This window comes from Grampus griseus (assembly GCF_964374135.1).
Source record: "Grampus griseus genome assembly, chromosome: 3".
NCBI lineage: Eukaryota > Metazoa > Chordata > Mammalia > Artiodactyla > Delphinidae > Grampus > Grampus griseus.
Window position 1 is genome coordinate 6,419,619 of NC_139019.1, and position 26,982 is coordinate 6,446,600.

The 26,982-nt window shown below is 42.7% G+C and overlaps 1 protein-coding gene across 1 annotated transcript; it reads left to right on the forward strand.

Moving 5' to 3' along the window:
• The first annotated feature begins 95 nt into the window (after positions 1-95).
• MTRR (5-methyltetrahydrofolate-homocysteine methyltransferase reductase) lies at positions 96-26,527 on the forward strand. The gene is made up of 15 exons (XM_082651765.1): positions 96-162; positions 1,164-1,325; positions 3,013-3,166; positions 4,919-5,036; positions 6,972-7,350; positions 9,641-9,763; positions 11,259-11,412; positions 12,549-12,637; positions 16,130-16,310; positions 18,223-18,265; positions 18,817-19,003; positions 21,748-21,866; positions 23,288-23,380; positions 23,494-23,676; positions 25,790-26,527. Exons 2-15 carry the CDS (start codon positions 1,200-1,202, stop codon positions 25,929-25,931), a joined length of 2,091 nt encoding a protein of 696 aa, XP_082507891.1. The 5' UTR covers positions 96-162; positions 1,164-1,199; the 3' UTR covers positions 25,932-26,527.
• Positions 26,528-26,982: the final 455 nt, after the last annotated feature.

Consider the following 26,982-nt stretch of genomic DNA (forward strand, 5'->3'; position numbering starts at 1 on the left):
TGCGCCTGGAGAGGAGCCGCCCCACGTTCGGCGCGCCGTGATTGGCCCAGCTCCTTTCCCGAGCTTCCTATTGGTCTCGGGCGCCGACTGTGTGCGCAGGCGCGGGAGCAGGGGGTCGTGTGTACCTGCGCTTTGCCCAGCGTCCCCGCCGGACCCCCGCAGGTGAGGGCACGGGCGCGGCAGTTTCCAGATGTGGGCACCCGCCCAGCACGGGACTGAGGGTGGCCGGCTCGGGGTCGGCGAGGGCACCGGCTTCCGCGTCCCTCCCCCAGCCGGGCTGGGCGCTTGCGGGTCGGTCAGGACCCCGGCCCCTCGGGGTTGCGGGCGGCGCGCGCGGAGGGCGGGCTACGCCGGGGACTCGGCCTTGAGGCCTCCCCGCTGCCTCTGGGAGCGGGTCCCCGGCGGCGCCGCGGCGTTTGCACAGCGGAGCCGGTCCCGCAGGTCCCTGTGGGCCCTTCCTCCGTCGGCACTTTTCTAGACGGGGTCAAGGGCACATTCGGGCGCAGGGTCAGGCGAGGGCGTCCGGACGGGGCGCCGGAGGGTCAGGAATGTTGGGAGCGCGGACCCGGCCGGACGCAGGCTCATGCTCCGCTGTTTCTCCGCCGGACCTTGCCCTGCGGGTGCCGGCGAGCCGCCCCCGAGAAATGCGGGGTGCAGTAGAGGCTCTACGAGGTCGTTGTGGGGCTGAGGGGCTCATTCTCTGAAGCTCCTAGGATCGTGCGTGGCTCCTGGGAAGTGCTCCGGGTCCTTAGCTATGATAATAAGCGGTGCCGTTTCCATCACCCGTTGTTTTCGTCAGGTGACTATGGTCATCGTCCCCGCTCTGAAGGTGCGGGAGCTGAGCCACCGGTCAGTTGAGAAGCTGGCCTAAAGTTCTGCTCTTGTGAGTGATTCATCGTGGCTGGATTCAAGCCCCAGTAGTCTGGCCCCAGAGTGTGATTTGTGTGCCGCGGAATTCGAGCTTCGTACCTTGTATCCTCCTTGGTTTAATGAATTCTCTCTCTTCAACCTTTAGAATTAATGCTAACAAACAAACTTAGGAGTATATTTCGTATTATCTGTGGATATTGTTGCAGTTATTTTAAATTAAGAGAATTCATACCTGCAGGTTGATTACTACTTCATTAAAAAGGAAATCCCTTTTTCCCTTTTCTATTTGTCAGTGTAACTGTCACAGCTGTAGCAGATGCTTTGAAGTGATGAGGTTTTTGTTACTCTATGCTACACAGAGAGGACAGGCAAAGGCCATAGCCGAAGAAATAAGTGAAAAAGCAGTTGCATATGGTTTTTCTGCAGATCTTCACTGTATTAGTGAGTCTCATAAGGTAAGTCATGGTTTTTACGGGGTTTCATACTTTGAAGTATTCTGGTTGGGAAGCGACGTTAAACAACGAAGTGGGACGCTGAATGCCACCATGATCCTTTTTTTTTTTTTAACACTTAGAAATTTATTTTATCAACTGTGTTGCAAGATTCCTGCCAGTTTTTTTCTACGTGTGTGTGTGTGTGTGTTTTGAATTAAACTACATAGTCTTAAAAACTAAGACGAATAACTACTCTCAACTGTAAATGGGAATAGTAGTATTCGCCTTGTTTTTCTCACGGGGTGCCTGGGAACAAATGAGTTGTGCGTGTTCACAGGAACATGGGCGCTTTCCACCTCACGAATCCTGCTGCCCCATTTGTAACTTCCCTGAAATTCATGCCAGAGTTCCTCCAAGTGAAGAACCATTGAATTCTTCGGTGAAATAGAAGTTAAAGTGGAGGTGTAAGGATCTGCAGAAGACTTGGGACTGCTTGTTTTTATCACGTTCAGTCTCTGCAGAAGTTCCTACCTTAGGATACATGAGATCGTAACAGATCTGTGCCCAGACTAACTGGTTTGATTGAGACCCTCAGATTATAGTTTCATACAGTTCAGGCCCTAGCAACGAGCAGGGGCTCCTCCCTAATACCACACAGTGATGTGCCAGCCACTAAGCCCTCGAATTCAGCTCTGTACTTGAAAACCCACCCCTGCAGTGCACTTTCAAGTTCACAACCTCCTCTGGTCTTTCCCGCATCTCTAGTTGTAAAGACTAGCCTGTCAGCCGCAGAGGTGAATTATAAACTCAGTGCATAGCAGGGAAACCATCAAGTTCCTTGATGCAGCAGGGCTAGGGTGGCCCCGATGGAGTCAGTCACCCAGCAGGGAGGGTCCTGGGGGACACCAGCAATCGCAGGCTCCGTGATTCTACAGCACCTTCAAAGTGAATTCACATTGCTGCTGCCACAGGGTGGAGTACAGTCTGTATCTGTTACTGCAAAGTCATCAGCATCATATAACCAGCCCTGGTTTGGCCCCCTCACCAGTGACCCCAGTGGGGTCAGCAGCTATTTGAAAGTTAGGTGAGTAGTGAATTTTTTTGCTGCCACCATAGTCATGTTGTTTGCTCTTCCCAGCTGAGTGATTTCTCCAATTGATAGCTCTCTGCTTCCTAGATCATGGTAGTCTTTTTCAAACTAAAGTGACTTTAAACTGCATAGAGTTGTGCTGTGTCCTATAAGCACAGTAAAATGTTAGCTCAAGTCTTTACCTGTTATATCAGCATGAAAAATAAAGTGATGAATTCCTTTGTGCCGAGTTAGATGATATTCTTGAGGAGCAGAGCTCATGGAGTCGATACGAATAGAGACAGGCAAGTGCTTTATTGGAAATACTTAGATTTAGTTGAGAATTAGAATAAGGAAACTTGGTTTGTAAGACTCGGAAACACTGATGATCTCAGTTTACCACTGATGATATTCTCGGCTCTCTGGAACCCTGAGGGAGTCGGGCCCTTCCTGACAGCCAGGTTTCCTGATTTCTGAGGAGTAACACTTTCTTTGCCAACTTTAAAATGCTCTGTGTACCTCTCTGCCGTTATGCGATACAGACAACAAGACGGAAAATTAACCTGATTGCTTTGCTGATGTGTTAAGTCAAAAATACATATAGTAATAGACCTCTGACATGACACCCTTATTTTATAGTATGATCTGAAAACTGAAACAGCGCCTCTTGTGGTGGTGGTTTCTACCACGGGCGACGGAGACCTGCCAGACACAGCCCGCAAGTTTGTTAAAGCCATACAGGACAAGACACTGCCGGGTGACTTCTTTGCTCACCTGTGGTATGGATTACTAGGTGTGGACTGTATTTTGTGCACTTACTGTACTGTTGCTGCTGGATTTAACTCTAGTATCTAAACGTATCTTTCAAAGCCATGGTGTGTAATTGCCTGGGTTTTGTCCTTTTTGGGTTTTTATATAAATACTTTATGTATGTATGATATTTGAATGTAAATAAGGTGCTGTTTCCCCAGTCTTCACCCCACAGCAGCTCCTCTGCAGAGCCCCTGAGTAGCACCTTAACCCCAGGCACACACCAGATTCAACCAGGAAATATTTTCACGATGTTAGTGGCTAGGCCCCACCCTAAACCTGCCAGAACAGAATCCCTGAAGGAGCGACCTGGCATGCTGGTGCTTTTTGGCGTTGTTGTTGTTGTTTTAAAGCTCTCAGGTGGACGTGATAGTTTCCCTAGGGGAAGACCCATTCCCCTAGGATGTGGTTCTCAAGCCTGGCCATGCACTGGGATCCGCTGGGGGAGTTTTCCTTCCAACTCCATTATTTTGAGCCCCCCTCCAGTGATTCTGACTTAATTGTTCTGAGGTAGGGTCCTGGTATCAGTATTTTTTAAAGCTCCCAGGGGACTCTAATATGTATCCCAGCTTAAGAAGCACTGGCCTAGGGCTCTGTGAAGTACAGGTTTAAAATATTAAAGGATCAGAGGACCAGCTCAGCAAGATAGGACACGAGAGAGGGAATTCAGGGTCCATTTGCCTGGCTTGTGATCTGTATTCACCTTTGAGAACTAGTTTGGGGAAGGTACCTAGGAAGGATGGAATGTGCTATGATAAATAATTGGTTAGAGCTTTGAGGTTGTGACCCTGGCCAAGATCTGTCGTGTAATGTATTCAAGAGAGCATTTTAGAGTGTTCACATCTTTTTAATTTGTTTTTTTCCAGTTTCTTTATTTTCAAGAGTGGACCTGTACATATTGCTTTAAAAATTCCTCCAAAAATTATTTAAAAGGCAACACTGAAGCTTATCCAACCGTTTTAGTCAGTCTTAGGCCCATATATGGACCCACCAATTGCTTACCTCATTCTTGTAGGAAAAATCCAGGAAGACAATTAAACAACTAAAAAATTTAAGCTTTTAATTTTAAATTTTCAACTAGGTATGAAATATTAGTCCATTTCTTACCAGGAAACATAGAAGCAATTCTTAATTTATCCAACACAGAAACAGAGCAAATAAATGGTTGGTTGTGTTTCAGATGTAACCTCTTCATGTTCTAGATTAGGAGTCAGTAAACGGTAGAGGACAAGATAGTAAATATTTTAGGCTTTGCAGGCCACTGGTCTCTATACCATCTACTTATCTCTGTTGTTGTCGCTTGAACCTGCCATAACAAGGTGTGAACCAGTAGACTTGGCTGTGTTCCAATAAAACTTTATTTACAAAGACAGTGGGTGGTAATTGGCTCACAGGCTATAGTTTGCAGACCCTTCAGTAGATTGGAAAAGTCTTCAAATACAGATATTACATGTTTTTAATCCTTGTTTACAGATTGCCATATTTTTACACAGATTCATGGAAACAAAAATGTGAGATCTATATCTGTTAATAGTGGTCCAAAGAATTTATTTGTTTCTATTTGTATACTTAGTATTTCTCAAGGAAAAAATAAGAAAACGTGAAGCTATACATTATTTCTTGTTCCATCAACAACAGCATGGAATGGTATTGTTTTAAATGTTTTGTTTCTCTCTTCTGTATGTGATTAAATTTAAACCTTATTGCATACTAATAACCTATTTGGTCTCTTTAGGTCTGGGTGATTCAGAATACACGTACTTCTGTAATGGGGGGAAGATAATAGATAAACGATTTCAGGAGCTTGGTGCCCAGCGTTTCTATGACACTGGCCACGCGGATGACTGTGTAGGGTAAGAGCAACGTATTTTCTGTCATTTCCAGTAAACCTTGTTTGTACATGATGAAAGTTAGTGAGTTTATAAAAGGGGTTCACTTTTGATTTAGCACTAAACTTCGATCTTGAAAGTCTTATTTTAGTTTTGTTAGCTGTTTTTAATTCTAGCACCAAAGAAGACCATCCAGAGTTTCACTTATCTATGTTGCTGATTTTTTTTTATGTGCCTTATCCATCTCAATATCTGTTAATGGAAGAAACTAGGAGAGGTGCCCCAGTACGGTTACCTTAGTCTTAAAAATGTGTAGGTGTTTGCAAAAAGTCAGCATTTTCTTTAGGCACTTGGGTAGCGTGTGCCCACGGGAGCGACTGGACTCGGGACCTCCCATGTGGAAGGTGCCCAGCAGGCCACGAGTTACGGTTGGAGGATGCGGGTCAGAGGCCTTCCTGGCACACCGGCTCCTTGGTGTTCTCCCTCCTATTGGCCATTTGCCACCATGCCAACCGGAAATATAATTTCTATTTCATTATTTTTTCTTGTTTTTACAATTCAGCATTTCACTCTATGTGCCACCTTTCAAATGTTCCTAATGTCTTAATTCAGAAACCTTATGGGTACTGTGCTACAACTTATGCTGTCGTTTATCCTTGAACTGCTTTAGCCAGATAACAGCACACACACACGCATTTGATTCTTTTTCTACTAGGCCTATGTACTAAGTAAATCTCACCCACTAGATCTGTGTTTATGCATCATGACAAGTTCAGCAAAGGTCGTGCTTTTCTACGTATATCACCTTGCCCGGGCGTGTTGGAGACACTTCTATTTCCCCATAACTCAGCCTTTGAGTCCACTACATCCGTCGTTTTCTGCAGCTGTGATACTGTGGGTTTGTTCCATCTCCCCAGGGCATATGTCCTGTCTGGTGACAAAGCTCTACCACATTTCCTTGCACGTTACCTTTTAGTTTTGTCCCTTTGTATTGGGCTTCCCCCCAGCGCCGAAGCTTGTTGGCATTAAATGTTTATTGTCCTGTTTGAGCTATTTAATTGCTAAACCCTTATACATCCATTAGTCCTATTGCTCAGTTCATATTGTACTTCAAAGACTTTTGGTTTCCCTGTTCATTTATTGGATCGAGCATTAAAATTCTTGTATGTATATTTCAGCAGCCTGCATCTCTTAAGTTGTCAACCTAAGTACTCTTTTCTAAAATTAAAATATTTTCAAGGAGACATCTTGGCTTAAAGTACCACCACATTGAAGGGGTTAAGAATGTAGACTGGAGTCTTAACCACTGCACCACCAGGGAAGTCCCCTGTATTTATGATTAATTCAGCTCTCCTAAAGGATGATTGCTTTTTTCCCCTGTGGTCAGCCTGCCTGGAAATTTTATCGGAATAATTGCTCAGAACTGATCGAAGGTTTGAACTATTAGTCAAAAGAGCATTAATCTGGAGTGGTTTCTTGGTAATATTTTAATCTGTGGGAAATAAAGATCAGTAAATTGGCTAGGCAGAAAAAAAAAAGGTGCATTCGATTGATGTAATTATCATTTGTGATATTAGAGTAGACTTGGATTTTGGATAAGTACTGTTAACCTCATCAGAATTTAGCATGCCTGTCTAAAATTACAGCTTCTTAAATTACCAACTCTATTTTAGGAAGTTAAGAGGAATCACACTCCTATTACCTTTTACTAAATTATCTTCATTTTTGCTCTCTGAATTTTGTACAGCGCAGCGCTAATGAACACATTAATGTTCTGCTTTTTAGCTTAATCATTCATAAGTATTTTTTGTATTCTGAATAGCCTCCATATTTAGTGTTTTTGACAGTTGCACAGCGTTCTGTCAAATGGACAGATTCTGCCATTATCCAATTGTTATGTATTTAAATGGAGAACTGAGGCATTTGTTTCTTTTTTCCTTTTTTATTACAACAATCCAGTTTAGAACTTGTGGTTGAGCCATGGATTAATGGACTCTGGGCCGCCCTGGCGAAGCATTTTCTGTTGAGTAAAGGAAAAGAGGGGATGAATGGAACTCTCACAGTGGCATCTAATGCCTCCCGGAGGACAGACCCCGTGACACCGGAATTACTACACGTTGAATCACAGGTCGGACTTCTGAGATTAGATGATTCCAGACGAAAGGATGCTGAAGTTTTAGAGCAAAATGCAGTGGACAGAGGTCAATCAAATACATTGGTTGCAGACTTTGAGCCCTCGCTTGCCCGTTCAATACCCCCGCTTTCACAGGCCTCTCTGAATATTCCTGCTTTACCACCAGAATATTTACAGGTGCATCTGGAGGAGTCCTTCGGCCAGGTAAGCAGTTTTACTTTATGTGCCGTGGGTGGTGGTGGTGGTGGTGTTTTTTAAATTACATTATGATGGAGTCCAGCAGACTGTGGCGTGCAGGGAGAGTGTGGTCTCCCACCTCTCTTTTGTAAATAAAGTTTTATTGGAACCCAGCCATGCCTGTCCATTCACGCGGTGCCTGTGGCTGCTTCTGCACTGCAGTGGCAGAACTGAGTAGTCACTGGAGAGGTGCTACCTCCACGCATGGCACACCTGCTTGTGTTGTTACATTCCCTTTCTTTGAAGAAGGAAATGGTTAACAGCTCAGTCTCTCCATTATTTTGGAGAATTAACTTCTTGGTTTCTCACTTTATGTGTTGGCCAGATGAGGGCAAGTTGTTGTGGGCAGTCGGGAAGTTATCTCAGCAGCTAAACTCAGAGGACTCATTTATAGGAAAATCTTTTTCCAGTATGGATTTTCGGTATTCTGGGTTACTTCACTTTGTGGGTTTTTCTTTTTCTTGATAATATCTTACACATATATTTTTGTCTATATTAAGTCTTTTTCTCTTTGCCTAGAGTATTTTTCCTATCAATAAATAAATGACTTTAAAGTGGTCTGTAAATTTTTGAGCATCGAGTTGAATAATAGCTAATATTACCCCATGATTGCCGGTGTATGGTACCCTGAAGTTTCTTCCAGCATGCTTAGAATAAATTCCAGTGCAGCCAATCTTGTAATGCAGAGCCAAGCCCTCTGTTTTAGAGTGGCTGATTGGAGTCCCACAGGGGCTTTCTCACATAAACCCCACCTTTAGTAGTGTTTCTCTAATGCATTCAGATAAACAGGTATGGTTTTATATGACCAGCCGTGGGTTATTGCCTTTGCACTTATACTTCATTATTTATTAAGTGGGGCAAATCACAATAAGTACATGGTAGTCAGGGCTGGGAACAGGCATGGGTGGTTCTAGTAAACATGCCGGGCTGGTGGGAGCAGGGTGCATGGACTTGTGGAGAGCCAGCCCCCGTGTGCTCGCTGCAAGGCCGGGTGCATGTGGCAGAGGCTGTGAGCGCTGACTGATCTGACAAGGCACTTCACTGAGAAGCTGCTGAGAGTTTCTTTTATGGTAGCTATCATTAAATAGGCTTGAGTTGTTGGTAATGTGGTTAAAAGATTTTTAAAAATCTCAACTATTTAAGGGAAACGTGTGTAAATCTGTTCAAAGGATATACCTAGAGGATAAGGGGTTGGGGAAAAAAGTTTCCTTTTTTAGGGCATCCTCTTGGGATCATCACCTTGGGGGCAGGGTGGGTGGGAGAGGGGAGGGTGGAAGCAGGATTGGCTGAGTGGGAAGCTGAGCTTCAGTGCAGCCATAAGAAAGCCTTCAGCTGGACCCACTCAGGCCACACAGCGTCGTCTCCCCATCCCTTCTGCCTCTAACGCCATGGGATCTCCTGGACTGTGTAGTACAAGCAACACAGCCTCCGATGAGCGTGTCACGGGGTCCTGCTGCAGAGCTCCTTCCTGCTCTGGGCCCCCCTCAACGCTGGCCACTTTTGTGTCACCTGGTGTTTGGGTTGGAGCAGTATCTCAGTATCCCAGAGCCTGAAGAGAGGCCTGCCAGGTGTAATGCATCTCTCTATGTGAAGTGAAGTGCAAGATGAGATAGTGTATGCTTTACTTGGGGGGGGATGTCCTGACACGCACCAAACATTGGAATCCTAAAAATTGTACATACACCACAGGCCCTCAATCTCCATAAGGCACAGAAGACTCCGGCATCATCTGATTAGCATAATGGTGTTGATACTGTGGACTATTGTGATGTTTTGCTGAGTGTCCAGATGTTCTACATTTATTTGCACTGTCTTGTACCAGCAAGCAGGAACGATGTCATGGTCTTGGGGCAAAATTGTAAATGTTCAAGTGAAAGTGAACATGTCTAGTCCTCTTTATGGATAGAGATGGAAAAGAGCACCTTAGCTAAACCTTTGTCCGCATGCCACGTGCTATTTCTTTTTGCATAGTTCATTAGGAAGACTGTTAGACCTTTACATGAAAAATGGTAGTATCTGATATTTTCCGTATATCTCAGAAATTCTAAAGTCGAATAGGCAAGTTTAAGGTGTAGATGAGCTTCTTTTCTGAAAGACTGAGAGGTGTATGTCTGTAGCCATTTACCTTAGGGGAGAATACTTAAATAGCAGGGCATTTTAAAAGATCCTGTAGCTCTCACCTTGTCACTAAGTGAAGCAGTGGTAAGTATAATTGAAAACTGCATTTAGTAATATTTTATCACATTTGTTTCTCAAGGAGGAAAGCCAAGCACCTGTGACCTCAGTGGATCCAATTTTTCACGTTCCAATTTCAAAGGCAGTTCAACTGACTACGAATGATGCCATAAAAACCACTCTTCTGATAGAATTGGACATTTCAGTAAGTTACAGAATGTGTTTCTGAGCGCAGGGATGTTGCCAGCAAGTGCAGAGACTTGTGCTGTGTCCTCATCTACACACTCAGGAAGAGTGAGGTCTGTGGCTGGACAGCGGCCTTTTTATTCTTGACCCATCATTTTTTCTCTCTGCCTCATACCTTTTCTTTTCACTTCAAGGAGAGCCTAAAATGAGTGACTGGAGGTGATTCTACTTGAGAGCATAGTGTTGCTGCCTTACTCATTAAGCCACGAAAGAATAATGGAATCAGAGCAGTATTTCCGTAAGAGCCCCTGGAAAGGAAGCTGTTTACCTGAGGTCAGCGGCTAGTTGGAAGTAGAGCCAGACTAGACAGTCATGTGACATTCACTTCTCAAAGTGATGGTCCTCGTTCCTTTGAGGATCTGGAAGAAATCATGGACCCCCTCTCCAGAAGAATGATTATATATAAACACTTTGCACACAGTTTTCGGGCGTTGATGTGCTCCCTCTCTGAACCCCATCCATGAGGCTTCCCCAGCTGCTGCCTCATTGGCCTCAGGTTAAGAAACTGTGGTTGTACGTCCTCACAGCCACGTAGCTCAACCCTTGACGAGGGCCCTGTGAGGTTCCGTGGGCTGGGCTCTCAGAAGAGGGTGCACCAAGGCCGTCGATGTGGCTTTAATTGAGTTTCTCATAGAAAGAAAGAAATGTGACAGGCATCAGAACTAGATGGTTTTGCTTACGGAGTATTGAGTAGTTCCATCTTCCTTTTGAACATTTTAATCCATGTTGCTAAATATCGTATGTACACCAAACCATTTCACTCTTGTTCTGTACTTTCGTCATAAAGAGGCAAGGTTTGGCCGCCTGGTAGGGACAGCGTGTGTCCCTCCCAGGCTAGAGGTGTGAGCGTGTGTGGCCAGAAGCCCCTCTGTGGAGCATTCCACACCCCGCACTGCTCTAAGTAGACCTGCTGTGGGCGGTGGCTCCACCTGGAGCCCGGGTTTGTGCACGACCAGTACCAAGCCAGGCGGTTTGACGTCGTGTGTCATTAAGGGAAAAGAAATTGCTCTCCCCGACCCCTGTTCCTCCCCAGAGAAAAGGAGTAAAGAAAGGAAATTGAAAACCAGTGCAGACGGCCTTAAGTAGTTTCTTTTGCTCCTAATGTGTGTGTGTGTGTATGTTTTCATGAGCGGACTTTTACATGGATTATTAAAACACTGCTTACCAGAGCACCTTGATTTTTAGAAGAGGCAGAGGGTCTTAATTTCTAGTCTATGAATACTCAGTGTAAAGCAAAACATTGGATAACTACAGAATTTCTTTAAAAAATAACCCCTAATAAAAGTATGTTTGTTTGGTTACTTGGGCTTATTTGTCAGAAACAAAATAATTCTAGTTGCAATAAACTAATTCATTTATTCAAGTGGTCATATATTTAAAACTCTGTTACCCCACAACTAAAACTCTTTTAACTCATGTGGAATTTTTTGTATTTCATGTTGGTTCTTCTCTAGAAAACAGATTTTTCCTACCAGCCTGGAGATGCCTTTAACGTGATCTGTCCCAACAGTGACTCAGAGGTGCAGCACCTACTCCAAAGACTGCAGCTCACAGACAGGAGAGAACATTGTGTCGTCCTGAACATTAAGGCCGACACGAAGAAGAAAGGTACAGCCCTGATCTTTTATTTCCCAGGATGTCATTGGGCCAAGGGATTGGAGGTGACCAGGGCGAGTCTGCACAGATGCCCGGGGGTCGGCCATGGATCAGCAGGCGGAACACAGCCACTTGCTGGTCTTGGAGGTTTTTAACTTTCACGTCAAGTACCCTGAATGAGTCAGTTACACTGAATGAGATGTTTATGCTTATTATAAACTCTATTATAAACTCTATTATGCATAAATAGAGTTTATGCTTATTGGATGCTTACAGACATTAAAAGTGAAGTTGAAGAATCAGCTTTTTCCAAACTCTGGAAATCAGCAAGCTTGCAGCAAACTGGGGAACGCTTAAGAAAATGAATGTAACTGGTTTTGGAGAAGCAGATTGGTTAGTTGACTAGGGCTGATTTGTTAGGCTGTTTTTTGCAATCAGCATTATTTTGTTTCTAGGTTAGCATATTGTCACACAAAAAAAACTGTATTATATGAATCTTTTTTAAAAGTCTTTTGTTGGGAGTTCCCTGGTGGCCTAGTTGTTAGGACTCCAGGCTTTCACTGCCGGGGCTGAAGTTTAATCCTTGATCGGGGGAACATCCTGCAAGCCACATGGCACGGACAAAAAAAAAAAAAAAATTTTTTTTAATGTTTGTTTCTCATAGCGTATTTGTTTTTGCTTATTTAATGTATGAAAATAATTGCTTGCTCCATAATTAAAGGAAGTTATTTTTTAGTTATTTGCTTAGAATCTTGAACTGGAATTCAGTCAGTTCTGAAATTCTTTTTGAGGATGATAGGCAGTGTTATTGGACCACTGCCATCTTTTGGCTTTTTGTTCCTTTCTTTTGTTCAGTGGTTTTGGATAATTTCCCTTTCTTTTGTTTGGTGTACTTAGATTTGGTAGGTATGGTTGGTACAATAATGCCGTTGAATTTATAACCATTGTTTTTGTAAAGTAGGCTTTTTCTTCTGTATTCCTTTTGAGGAAATTTTTTAACTGAATAAACGTTGCCACAAGTCATATTGCCACAAGTACTTTGATAGCACTATAATGTAAAATATTACAGCTATTAGTGTTTTTAGGGATGGAAAACATTGTCTTCTCTATTTTCTGTGTCATTGACTCTTTCCCGTCTGCCTGAAAAGGAGCAGCCTTGCCCCAGCATATACCTGAGAAGTGTTCTCTCCAGTTCCTTCTTACCTGGTGCCTTGAAATACGAGCGGTTCCTAAGAAGGTATTTTTCTTTCTTCTTTGGGTGACTATTTAAAAATATGCTCACCTCTTTGTAGGGTTTATTAAATCTGGTATTTGCCCTTTGAAGGCTTAGAAAATACGGTCTTCACAGCATGTGTTCAAAATAGTTCCCAAGGTGTGCAGTGTTTTTGTAATTGTCATGGACAAATATTTTTATGTTGTGCTTATACTGAAATTTTTTGTTTTCTACTGAAATGAGATTTTTAAAGTAGGGCTTTTTCTTAATCTTATTTTTCTAGACATTAACTTGATGTAGCACGGTAATTAGTGATGAAAGTGGCCCTAGGTAGCATGTGTTTTCCAGCTGTACGTGGACACTTTTTCTCTCTAATTGGTGGCAGGAAGCTTGGCGTGTAGGGCTTTTCCACTGCTTGCCACCTGTTTAATGTTGTGAAGACCCCTTTTGTGTAAAAACCTGTACTTATTTATTATGTCAGAATTCTGCAGGGAACATTGAAGGGTTTTGGTAGGTTATATTGATGTTTAGATGAATTTGGAGACAGAAAGATCCACTAGATGTCAGTGTTATGCCGGGAACTACTGATTTTGTTATAACCATGTTACTCAAGTGGATATTCATGGGTAAACTTTCCAAGTTGTGCTTTACCAAACTTGTATTGCCAGTGAGCATAAATAGTACTATTATTGGGCTACCCTGTCCGCAGTGCAGTGTTTATTCTGTATTTTATTACTGTGTTTACTGCATTTGTAGTCTTTGGGAAGTGAACTACTTTATGGAGGGGCTTAGTCCTAGATACAATTTGAGTAAATCTACGATTCACTGTGATGAGAACTCCTTGATTAAATTAAATAGTTTCACAGTTTTAGTTTAACTCTTCCGTTTCTGAAAATTTCGTGAACTACATATTTAAAAATGTATCTTTCCTTACTGCAAAAGTAATATGCTTATAAAAAGTCTGGACACAAAAGTTAGTAACTCAGGAAGCAAAAGTCCTTCATAATCAAACCCCCGCAATTAACAGTTGGATTTTGTTTTGCTAAGGAAAAATGAGGTCATGTAGTATATGTGCTGTTCCGCAGCATGCCTTTTTTTACTTAAAAGGAAATGAGTTTGGATATGCCAGCATGGAAAGGTACTGAAGATACTTTTAAAAGATGCTATGGGTGCAACACAGTTGTTGATTTGAGGACTTCCCTGGTGGCGCAGTGATTAAGAATCCGCCTGCCAATGCAGGGGACACGGGTTCGATCCCTGGTCCAGGAAAATCCCACATGCCACAGAGCAACTAAGCCCGTGCACCACAACTACTGAGCCTGTGCTCTAGAGCCCGAGAGCCACAACTACTGACCCCACGTGTCACAACTGCTGAAGCCCTCGCACCTATAGCCCATGCTCTGCAACAAGGAGAAGCCACTGCAATGAGAAACCCGCGCACCACAGCGAAGAGTAACCCCTGCTCGCTGCAACTAGAGAAAGCCTGCACGCGGCAGCGAAGACCCAGTGCAGCCAAAAATAAATAAATAAAATAAATAAATTAAAAAAAATTTTAAGAAAAAAACAATTGTTGATTTGATTATGGACAGTTGGTTGTTTCCAGTTTTCCACTATTTAAAAAACCTACATAGGTGAACATTCTAATTCATCTTTGCACACTTGTTTGAAGTCTTTTTTATGTTTTTATTTATTTTTATTTATTTATTTTTTGGTTGCGCTGGGTGGGATCTTAGTTCCCCGACCAGGGATCGAACCCATGCCCCCTGCATTGGAGGCGTGGAGTCTTAACCGCTGGACCGCCAGTCTTTTTTATTTTTATTAAAAAAATTTTTTTTTAACTTTTTTTTTAGATTTATTTTTATTTATTTATTTAGGCTCTGCCGGGTCTTAGTTGCAGCATGCGAATTCTTAGTTGCGGCATGCATGCGGACTTCTTAGTTCCCCAACCAGGGTTCGAACCCTGGGCCCCCTGCATTGGGAGGGCAGAGTCTTACCCACTGGACCACCGGGGAAGCCCCCTGAAGTCTTTTTTAAAAAATAAATTCCTTGGAGTAAAATTACTGTGTTAAAAATATTTCTAACTTAAGTTTTAGTAACGTTTGTCAGTTTTTTTTCTGCACAGTGCTGTATTTCCTGTTTTAGTACCATGAAGTTTCTGTAATTGTAAAATGAAAAATATTGTAAAGGATTTACAATTGCTACTGTTTTAGCCTGTAATTTAGGGAATTTTATTGACTTGAGAAAGCGTGGTGTGAAGTGTTCTTGGTAAACTCCTGTCTTACCAGAGATCCATGCAGAGACCTGGGGCTTTACGCCACGACGTTTCCCAGGTGCTTGTTCTATGTCCAGCACTTTGAAGAAGCCATGTAATTTGTTGGTATCTGGATAGTTTAAGCAGGGATTCTTGGCTGGGCCAGTGGAAACCCGTGACCCTCACAGGAACATGGATCTCATTTTCCCTGTTAAGGGCATCCAGCCCTCCGGGATGTGGGAGCCCACTCGCGTTTCAGATAGCTTTGATGCAGATGACTTGCCGAAGTTCTTTGCTTCCCGTGAGTAATGAGAGTTTTATGTGTGCCATGATGGATGTGCTTGGAATTGCATTAGAACCAAAAGTTGTCATTAGCAAGTTTGGTCTTTTGCCCAAGAGTTTGGACTTGGTTCAGTCTTTGAGACTAGGGATCTGGGACTTTCTTGTTTTGCTTTATTTATGTTCTTCTCCTCCTCTTTCCACGATGGAACCGAGGTGACTCAGAGTCCCTGTGCAGGGGTCTGGATGTTCTGGCCCTCACTGTTTGTCAGCCTCTGCCCGTGTCCGCATTTCCTTGCATTTGTGTTGAAGCGCATGTGCTCCCCAGGAGCCGTGCTTTTGCCTGCCTCCCGTGCCCTCCTGTGGCTCTGCCATCTCTTTGGTTGCCCATCACTTCCTTTCTTCCGTGCAGCCCGCCTTCGGCTCAAGGCTGCCTTCTTGGGAGCCTCTGGCCTCAGAAGCCCTGAACGTCCATGTGCCCTGGTGGATAGGCAGCCTGTCGCACACTGGTTACTTCTTGACTTCTGTTGCTCTCACTCGCCTGTGAAGCCTTTTGGGCAAGTTAGGCGTCCTCTTTGCCCCATACTTTACCTGCCCAGTGCCTGTCATAACAGTGGCCAAATAAATGTAGAAATCTGGGTTGCAATCATCAGCTAAGGCGAGAACAGGTACTGTGTCCCGAGATAAAAACGTTAAGTTGTGAGACTTTCTGATTACTCACATATACGTGCCATGTAATTTGAGATTGGGTTGGTTTAAGATATAGGGAAGGTGACCAAAAATGGAACATGAAAGTGGGGTTTGCCTAACAGGCTGCCATTAAAACAAATAACAGATGAAATGTTCTTGTCCTGACCACACTCCTAGTGACCACACTCACTTTTTCTTGGATAACTGGGCACATCCCCAGGTGGGTACTCAGCCAGCATTCTAACGGCTGTAACCACAGAGCGCGTGGTGATTTAAGTCGGCTTCCTCGGCCACAGGCATTCTTGCGAGCCCTCGTGGACCACACTGGCGACGGCGCGGAGAAGCGACGGCTGCAGGAGCTGTGCAGCAGGCAGGGGGCGGCCGACTACAACCGCTTCGTCAGAGACTCCCGTGCCTGCCTTTCAGACCTCCTGCTGGCCTTTCCGTCCTGCCAGCCTCCGCTCAGCCTCCTGCTTGGTGAGTGGATGCTGTCACAGTCACCCCAGCCCCGGGGGGCAGCCTCTCCATGGTAAGAGCACCTTTGAGTTCTCTGCAGGCCTGTGGGAGTGCATCTCGATCACTGTGATCAGTAAGTAAGCGTCTTACAGCTGCTCTTCACGCTGCCTTGACAGCTGAACTGCCTTCTTGAAGTCGAAGAATCTCTCTTCCAAGCTTAAATTTTTATTTTTTAATTTTTCTTTCCTACCACTGTCACTGTCATTTGCTCTCTTAATATAGCCAGCCTTAATTCTCTTAGCCAAATTTTATCTAAAAATGAGGTTGCCAAGAAAAGGATCTTTTTCAAAGATAGTGATAATTGATGGGGTCTGGTGAAGCGTGTGCTCTGTGTGCAGGGTACAGAAACGTTCCCACCTGGGCAGGTCCACCAGTACAAACAAGTGGCCTTACTCACGGTGCCCCGGGGCATTAGCCTTGGGAGAGACAAAACATCCAGATGTAAAAAGATCATATGCTGTTTTTTTGCCCAGATTGTGTCTTCTGGTCCTCATACTCCAACAGAAGAGAGTTTAAGATCTTCCCTGAGGAACTGGCCTCAGGAATTGGAGACGTTTACTAGGGACAGTGACTATAAGAATCTTATAGGATTTTAAAACCCTTGTTACTTTCCTATGCTTGTGATTTTGTCGTCTCCTCTCTGTTTTCCTTGGTGATAAATAGTAAAATGTTTAAAATTTGCATTTGTGTTTGGTGACAGGAAAACATGTACTTTTTACCCAAGGTCCCTTTTGATGCCGAGTACGGTTACGGACACTCCGCTTTACAAGTCAGGCCCTGCCCCTTTCCCTTTTTATTTCTTAGTATTCCCTTTCCTCCTCCTCAGAGTGGTGAGGCTGCCCTTCCTGCGTTCCTGTGCGAATGAACACTCTTACCCCTCCTCAGTTGAGTCTTTTGAGCTAATAGAGGTGTTGGGATAACAACCAGAACACCCATTAGGGAAGTTATAAGAAGTCTTGTAAAGCTGTTAATCATGGAAAAATTGTTCCAATTCTTTTTATAGATTTTCTGTTACCTTTTTCAGCCTATATGTATCATTTATTATATAGTTATGTAAAAAAATTAAAGGCATTGAGACATAAAAGTTTTAATTATTTTCTCATTTCTGTAAGAAAACTTAATCTAACTAAAGTATTGAGGTGAGCGCTGTATTAAACCTTATCCTATTACAACTGTCAGACATTTTAGAAAGGTCTTTCTAAATTTTTGCTAAATAGCTATCAAAAATATAACATACGGAGCACAAAAAATTATCAGGGTTTGATAGTGGACAATCAGATATTCAAATACTGACTTCTTAATCTCTTTTAAAAGAGTACCTGTGTATCTTAAAACCACTAGGTTTCTGGATAACTTGATTGAAAAATGTCCACCATTACACTCCTGTTTTTTTGTTATTATCGTATAAATATTAAGAAGGAAAAATATGTCAAGCCTAAGTATTTTCCATAGTCCTTAATCTTTTTTGGGTCATGATCTTTTTTCAAATCTGGAAACTCTGGGCACACCCCAGAAAACAGTGTAATTGGTTCCTTGACTCTGAGGCCCGTTCATGGACCCTACTCTTACTGCCCTTTGATGTTTAAAAAAAAAAAAAAAACAGCTTTTAGGTAGAAATACTGAGTTCAGATTGGGGAAATGTGATATGTCTGGTCTTTAAGAATTGGAAAAAAGTATTTAGTGATATTTTACTTAGACACAGTGAATTTATGTGTGCTCTAAAATATGATATATAATTAAAACAAGTTATTTAGAAATTCTAAATAAGAAAATAGGAATCAAATTCAGATCTTTACATATAATTTACATATATACATATAATTTATTTTCAGTAGGAATGAATTAATAATTGCTTATTTTAATTTTTTTCTAGAACATCTTCCTAAGCTCCAACCCAGACCATATTCATGTGCAAGGTACTGACGTTTATTAACATAATACTTAGCTTCTTTCTCCTAAAATGTAATGAAACTGACTTCCAAATGCTTAGTAGCTACAAATCCATTTACTGAAAACTTAGCAGATTTGTGCAGGACAGTAGCAGGCGTGATGCGGAGTGAAGAAGAGCAGGCTTGGACTGTGTCCTCCTGGAGTTCGTAGGGTGTGGCTCCCGTGGTCCAGAGCCGTGTCCCCACTGAGCGAGTCTGCAGGTCCTCCACGTGTGGCCTTTACTGGTGTGCCCGGCCACCTTCCCTGGGTGGACGTAGGGAGGAGGGAGGAAAGCTGGTATAAATCTCATTCAGCCTTGGCGGCAAACAGGTAACCAGAAACTGTCCTGAATGACATCACAAAACTAGGTCGGGGTGGGGGGGGCTTTGAAGTAAGCAGCAGAACTGTTTTCTGAAGAGGAAGAAGGTAGGTTTAGAGCCCATTAGCAAATACCCTCATGCAGTAAAAAAGGCCTAGCTTGGCCTGTGTGTGTGAGTCCTGAGGCGGCGTTTACAAACTTGTCTCTGTGTCTTTGCAGCTCGAGTCTGTTTCACCCAGGGAAGCTTCATTTCATTTTTAACATCGTGGAGTTTGGGTCTGACACCACGGCGGTGGCTCTGCGGAAGGGCGTGTGCACGGGCTGGCTGGCCACGTTGGTTGAATCGGTTCTTCAGCCGAACACACGTGCCTCCCGGGCAGACGGCGAGAAGGCCCTGGCGCCCGAGGTACTAGGAGTGGGCAGTTTGGGTATCATTAGAAGTGTGCTCTCTGCCCGATTAGAAAAGACAATGTAGGGTCCCCTGCATTGTCCATTCCCCTCAAATTATTCAAAGGAAAATGTATGCCCTACTTGAATTGTAATATCTCTTTTGGAAAGTCAGGAGAACATTACTTTCATTCAGTGTAGTCCATGTGTTTCCTAAACGTGTAAAGCATGAATTTTGTATAACGCATACGCTCTTTGCTTCTTGCTTGTCACTTCATAAAGGAGAAGACCTTGCGTCAGTGTTCTTGGTAGCTTGGCACAGGAGGAGTCATGTGCGTGGTGAAGGCTGGCAGTGAGGAAGAGCCTCATTTTGTGCTCAGTCGGTGTCCTGTGCCCCAAAGGAGTCATCTTAAAGTGGCAGCTGACAACCAGAGATTAATTTTACATCCTTCAGTTTGGGGTAGGATTTTACCCTGCCCGTTTCTTCCCCTTTTGTTGGAGCCGTGGTGTTATTTTATATTTTGATCCACACTTGGCAAAATCTCACTCGAGACCGTACGCATAGGGAGCAGTTAACCTTCTCCCTCCTCACCCACAAGGATGGTTGAAATTTAAAAGAAATTTCAGTCTTTGTCATGACGTCTTCTCCATGGTATTGAAGAATGAACATGTCAGTTGTAATGTTATCTTATTACTGGTTTGGTTGCTGTAAGTTACTGAAGTTAAAACGTTGACAGCACTTAGGGGGATTTAAGACTTCTGATACACACTTGAGTGACCCTAAGGGAAGACTAGGGCTTAAAATGGCCCTTTAACTTGGTATTTTCCCAATCTGCTGCCTGGAGCAGGTTCTTTACCGTATGTGTCCCTCATATCAACAAAATACTGAGAACATGAGAAACTCCTTTTTTGTAAAGAAATATTGTAGGGCTGACATGAAAGTATTGTGTCATTTCACGATCTCATAAAAATAGCAGATGATCTCCAGAAAGCTAAAAAAAAAAGAAGTATATTGATGCTGTATTACAGACACCTTTGTGTGCCTTTCACATATTCTTTCTTTCCTCCCTCCTGCCCTTTTCTTCTTCTTTCCACATTTTAACAGACCTTTGTTGACTACCCAGTGTTGAGGCCTAGAGGTACATATAGAAAGGATATAATTTAAAGCTACTTAAATTTCGTTGTGCCGTGTAGCACCATGTTTTATTCAGGATCCGTCCACCGCATGCCCTCCCCCGACTGGTAGATAGTACTGTTGTTCACAGATGCCCCTGCCCCCTGAGGAAGAGTAGACTTTCCCTCCCATTCATGTGTAGCCTGGCCATGTGACCAGCCTTGGCCAGTGAAAGGTGAGCAGACAGGATTATGCCACATCTCAGCAGGCGCTCTGAACCTGATAGGATGCTGTGGCTTGCCTCTCTTGCTCTTTAGCTCTGACATCGGATGGAATGATTCAGGTCAGGGATGCTCCTTGGGTTTGGATCCAAGTGAAGGAGATCATGGTGCAGAGCTGCAGCCGTTGAGCAGAGCCAGAAGTAAGCGTTTGCTGTTGTAAGCCTTCGGAGATTTACAGCAGGAGCTGACTAGTGTTCTGGTCTCTTTGCCGTCCCTGGAACATAGGAAGTGTGGTCTCTTCAGCAGTTTCCTGCCATGCCCATCCTATCCTGTTTTATTTTGCTTCCTGGGACTTATCATTACCTGTCATTCTATAAATATATGTTTGTTTATTGTCTTTTCCACCCACTAGAATATAAGTCCCATGAAGACAGATTTGGTTTTGCTCATTTCTCTGTCCTAGTGTTTGTCATATTGAGTACCTTCAGTAACATTGTTCAGTGGATGAATCAAGTGAATAAGGCTAATATAATATTAATTACAGTTTCACTCCAGAATGAGAACAATCAGTTGATATAGCTCTGCCAGTTCTCCTTTAAAAAGTACTGTGTTCATCCTGTTGATGAACTTCAGACAATTTTCCTTGAATTAAAGGTTAAAATATATACAATTATACCAGTAGGGAATGGAGGGAAGATTCCTGTCATTCTTAACTGTTATTATCACTCTGTGTAACTAAAGCATATGGCAAAGTGAAACTGAAAGATGAATATATTTACAAATTGATTCCCTTAAGTATCCCTGGCACGTGATTTAGAAGAAAACCCTTTTGAAATTATAGCAAAAAGATTTTGTTTATCTATATATCACTTATTCTAGTTTTGCAACAAACACAGGTAACATGGGACCTAGAGTAGCAAATGTAGCAGTGCTCTAGTATCTTTGGGGCAGCCCCTTAATTTCTCTTCCGCTTGCCTAATTTTCACTTAAAACCTTCACCCCATCTTGATGTTAATCTTCATTGCCCCTTTATGTCCTAACATGAAGAAGAATGTCTTCATTTTTTTGTGCATTTCTTCATGACACCTATAATGGGTTGCCTACTAGGAAGCAGATCTTTTTCTTGGGCCTAGAAAAACAACTCAATTATTATTTATTCAGTGTTCTACCTCAGAAATATCGTGCCTATCATTTTTAAAATACCTTTGATTTGGATAGAAAAGAAAAATTTACAAGACAGACTTGTTTATTTCTCTGTACTGACAAATGTGTTTGTGGTTTCAGTAAGGTTTAATGCTGCAATTTGATTTTATGATGCTTCTTTGAGGGGAAGTTGCACTTCCTGATTTCTTTAGCAGGCATCACCTTGGTTATATGCTTTTGTCTGTTTTTTTTCCCGAACTTATGAGCATTGGTTTAATATTTCAGATATCCATATCTCCTCGGGCAACAAATTTTTTCCATTTACCAAATGACCCCTCAGTCCCCATCATAATGGTGGGTCCAGGAACCGGCATAGCACCTTTCATTGGCTTCCTGCAACATAGGTATGTGTTTTCTTTGGCTGGTGAGAAAATGTGTCCCTTGTGGTCCTGGGTGGAAGTATGTAATAGAGAGCTTTTTTGTTTTTCAGTGGTTTTGAGGATATTGGACTTTGGTTGTAAAATTTTTATTTTAAAATATTATTATCAAATATGTGATAGCATAGCATAATTTGTCACCATGGGAAAAGTAAATATATCTTCTAGAAATTGTGCTTTGTGCTGGAACTTCCATTTTTACTCTAGTACATTCTTTTTCTTTTTCCCCTGCTGAACCATAGTTTATAGTGCATGTATTTGGGGACAAATTTCAAGCACACCTTTATGCTGTGGTGATGTGCAGCTGTCCCATCTATTCCTTAGCTAGATAAAATTGGTAGTCACAAAGATCCAAGTGCACCAGCAGTTCCAAGTTAAACCCTTAACATCAGTAATTTTCAACAGAATGATATTAATACATGTATCTTTGTATCAGAACACAACTATTTTTTATAAAATAAATAAATAAAATTGTGCTTCTCTCCCTGTTTGTGAAATAACAACTCTTAGGTAATATTCCCCAGATAGTGGAGTAATATCCTTTGTACGAAGTCTTTTTGTTGTTTTCTTTTCTTTTTTTTTTTCTTAAGAAATCAAAAATGTAGGGCGTGTCCATCATTTCTGAAACATTTCACAGCAGACCATTCTACCTTTTGAAGCCTGGTGCCGGGACTTCCCTGGTGGCGCAGTGGTTGAGGGTCCACCTGCCAATGCATGGGACACGGGTTCGATCCCTGGTCTGGGAGGATCCCACATGCTGTGGAGCAGCTGGGCCCGTGTGCCGCGGCTGCTGAGCCTGTGCTCTAGAGCCTGCAAGCCACAACTGCTAGGCCCGTGCGCCACAACTGCTGAGGCCCGTGCACCTAGAGCCCATGCATGCTCTGCAACAGGAGAGGCCGCTGCAATGAGAGGCCCATACACCGTGGCGAAGAGTGGCCCCCGCTCGCCACAACTGGAGAGGGCCTGCGCGCAACGGTGAAGACTCAACGCAGCCAAAAATAAAGAAAATGAATGAATTTATTAAAAAAAAAAAAATCCCGGTGGCACTTTTCTATTATGTTGAGAGTTAATTTTTATTCATAAAATTGTTATGAATATTTAATGTAGAAATTAGTCTGGGTTTCACAATGTGATAATTTGAATTATCCTCACTACAGAGATGTCATACAAAGCTCATAGAGGTCTGCAGTTCGTAGGTAAGCTTACTTTTTGTAGTGTCTGCTGGAGTGGCCCAGGTACGCTGCGGGTAGTGAAACGTTAATTCAGTACATGGACTGAGTGACTGCGAAGGTGGATTTTACAGACCTACCTGGAGAGGTAAAAGGAAAAAGAAAGATTGCTTTTACCTATTCTTTATATCAAACATCTCAACTTTCTTTTTTACTTAGAGAGAAACTGCAAGAACATCACCCAGATGGACACTTTGGAGCAATGTGGTTGTTTTTTGGCTGCAGACATAAGGATAGGGATTATTTATTCAGGTACTTCACAATTCTAGCATGGTAAGACTCAGCCATGCCGTACAATACTAATTTCAGACTTTTTCAACTTTAAATTACAAACCTTCCAGTGACCAGTAGATATTGTATTTCAGAGAGGAGCTCAGACATTTCCTTAAGTGTGGAATTCTCACTCACTTGAAAGTTTCCTTCTCAAGAGATGCTCCTGTGGGGGAGGAAGAAGCCCCAGCAAAGTATGTGCAAGACAGCATCCAGCGTCACAGCAAGCAGGTGGCAAGGGTCCTTCTTCAGGAGAATGGTCATGTTTACGTGTGTGGGTAAGTGGCCATCATGCTCAAGTGCCGGGGAGGGGAGGGCAGTCAGTAATGTTTATTAAAGAGACCAGGGACCGATTGGTTAATGATCTGGACATGTATGGATGAGAGATTGGATTCTTAAATACAGGAATAGAAATACAAGCTCTAAAATGATTTTTAACATACACTTAATAGCCAAGAAGTTGGCCAGCGTGGCCCCCCCTCAAAAAAAAGAAAATAAACTCATGCATTGGGGAATGCTTTGTGCTGTTTTAAATACGTTTTTAGCCTCTTAACGTTACATTCTGTCTCAGGATTGATTTTGTTGTATCAGTAAATAGTGAAAATGTGATTTGTGCAGTCGACCTAGCCAAGGAAAACAGCTTTGGTTTTGACTCTGAGAATGTGGGTCTAGGATCCTTTTTCTTTAAGGCATAATTTATGATGTCAAAGTTGACATAAGCCAGGAGTCATTCTTATGTTTCATCTACTTTTTGATATAAGCTCCATTATAGAAACCCAAGATTGCCATAGAAAATAAAAATTTTAGGAACTTAGCTACTTGTTTTAATGGAACTCAAAAATGTTTACCAGTTAAAAAGGAGTTTTGAAATAAGAAATTACTCTTTTTTTATCCTAACACATCCCTGGCATTTAAAACATTCCGTAAGTCATCAGGTCAGGTTTTTTTGTTTGTTTTTTTTAAACTATGATACAGAGAAAGAACTACTGGCATAGTGACGTAGAATACATATAAATATAATTGAAAAGGTTCATAAAACAAAACTTCCTTTTTCTACTTACTTTTTATGACACATTCTGATAACTTATATTTCGTTTGTTCTATCATTTTACAAAAATCTGACTTTGGCTACAAAGTTGATTTCATGACCCATTAACGAGTCCTCAGCTAGAAAACGCTGCTCTAGGTCAGAAAGGGCAGAGCTTCTGGACGCTGTGTTGGTTTACATTTTCATTTACTTTTAGTGAAGCATTTGATCTTTCTTTTGTTTGCAGAGGACAGTGCTGTCAGTGTCAGATATAGGTTGAAGGCTTAGATGCAGCTCTAATAATGGAGGTGAAGTCCATTGTGCAAACATAAGTACAAATATATGAGTAACTGGTAATTGAGGACTTGGAGGGGTTCTTAAACATCTTAAAAAACTCCTAAAACAGTAACGCGGAAATAACTCTGCACCGTCACTGGGGCTTCATTTTTCACATCCGTGAAGTGAAGCTGATAGCGTTCATAGCTGGTCAGAGGTGAGGGCTCAGAGTGACACCCCACGGCACTCTAACATGGACCGAACACAGGAGACTGAGAAGAACAGCCACTGAGGAAGGAGCGAACTTGTCCCTAAGTCCAGGGGACACTGACTCAAAGGGGAGCCTTTGCTGCCGATAGTCCAGTGGGAAGCAGGCAGAGGGCCGGTAGGTTTGGCAGCTGCAGCCGCGGGACATGGGGAAGGGCCGTGGGGTTAGAAGTGATCTCAGAGTACTTGAGGGGAGAGCATGACAGCCCTTAAAACTTTCTCAGGAAATTTTACTGTGAGGGGGCAGGGCAAGTTCAATTCCTGAGACGTTAGAGTCCTGTCATTCATTCAATAAACATTCGAGTGCCTACTAAGTATTTGGCACTGTGCAGATGTCGAGAGAGAAATGGTAAATGAGATGCACTCCTATCCCAAGCCACCTGCTCCCTGTGGGAAAGCCAGGTCAGCAGATGCTCACGGTATACCGGGTGCTGTGCAGGGGCCACAGGAGCGCACAGGAGGGGCCCCTTGCCCGACCTGCAAATGAAAGAGCTGGGACGTGGAAACACACTTAATAGAGGGCCAGCCCTTGGCAAGTTCTCAGTAAACGTGTCTGTTAATAACTCATCGTGTGCACGGACGCCTTTGAAGTGTTTAAAGCTGTGAATGGGGTGGTCAGCATTGCATGTGACAGTGGTCCTGGGCGGAGGCCTGTCCCTGGGGGAGCAGTAGGTGCCTGGAGACTGAGGGACACTTTCCAGAGAAATGGAGGGAGGACTAAGGTGTAGTGACAGAGTCTCGGCAGTGAGATTCGTGAATTAAGGAGGATTTGGTAAAAATCACTGTTTCCTAAACAGTAATACCGTTATTCTTTTTTTTAGAGATGCTAAGAATATGGCCAAGGATGTAAATGATGTCCTTGTGGAGATAATAAGCAAAGAGGTTGGAGTTGAAAAACTAGAAGCAATGAAAACATTGGCTACTTTAAAAGAAGAAAAACGGTATCTTCAGGATATTTGGTGATAAAATTGGAAAATAAAGGAAGAGAATAAAGCTTTTTGGCTGAAAGTACTAAAAGACAACTTTACTGAAGCTTGAGACTTCTGATTTTTAAAATTAAAATTTTTTTTGACCATTTCTTGGAGGATGTCGGGGGGTGGCATGGAGAGCGGACCATTTCACAGTGTAGGAAGCTTTCAATTCAGGTTCCCATATATGCCCCCCCAACCCTCCCCAAACCGCCCTGAGCTGAAAAAGGCAGCCCGCACTCCTCCGCCAGCACCTCCCGGGGCGCCTCTCCCTCCGGGAGAGCTTCTGCAGGGACTGCGACCAGATCACAGGGCATCTCTAGCAGTACACGTGAAGGCTTCTCAGTACGGGATTTGGGCACGAGCGTCACCTGGGTAGACAGTTAAATCTTGTGAGCTAGTCACCGTTTCTTTTTAAATAATCTAAAAATAATTTATATTCTTATCTTAAAATATACGATAAAAATATTCATATTAGTGCATTAAAATTACATATGTATAGCATATATGATTATATGATTATATAATTTTACCAAATTTTTTTTATTACCAAAACTATATTTCTGATAAAAAAATATTTTAAGGTAATGCTTACAGGGATTTTTTTATGCTAGAAATCTGAAATATATTTTGAAATTCCGCTCTGGCATGTGATTTATTTACCACAATTACTTCCTTTTAATATCACAGTGTCAGAATTTAGGGAATTTGCACTCACTTTACAGATGCGAGCAGATGCATGTTTAAGTAAAGCTACACCCTTTTGTCCTCCTCTGTCCAGCCCCCAGCCCACCCCCATTCCCCACCTTTTCATTTCTGCTCCTTTTGGCATATTTTTTAGTTTTTCCACATAATCTATTTTACCTTCATGATATCACACAAGTTGTAACCTGGGCTTAAAATACCTACTTAATATCCTTGTATTTTTAAAATTGCTACTATTGTCTGCATATTTTATGTCTTCCAAATTCATATATTCAAATCCTGACTCCAGTGTGATGGTGGTGGGAGCTGGGGCCTTTGCGGAATGGTTAGGTCATGACGCT

Coding starts and splice junctions, on each gene's coding strand:
- MTRR (XM_082651765.1), top strand. CDS start 1,200: ATGAGGTTTTTGTTACTCTATGCTACACAGAGAGGACAGGCAAAGGCC. Junction 18,266..18,816: donor AGACCATATTCATGTGCAAG/GTACTGACGTTT, acceptor GTGTCTTTGCAG/CTCGAGTCTGTTTCACCCAG. Junction 21,867..23,287: donor ATTGGCTTCCTGCAACATAG/GTATGTGTTTTC, acceptor TTTTTTACTTAG/AGAGAAACTGCAAGAACATC.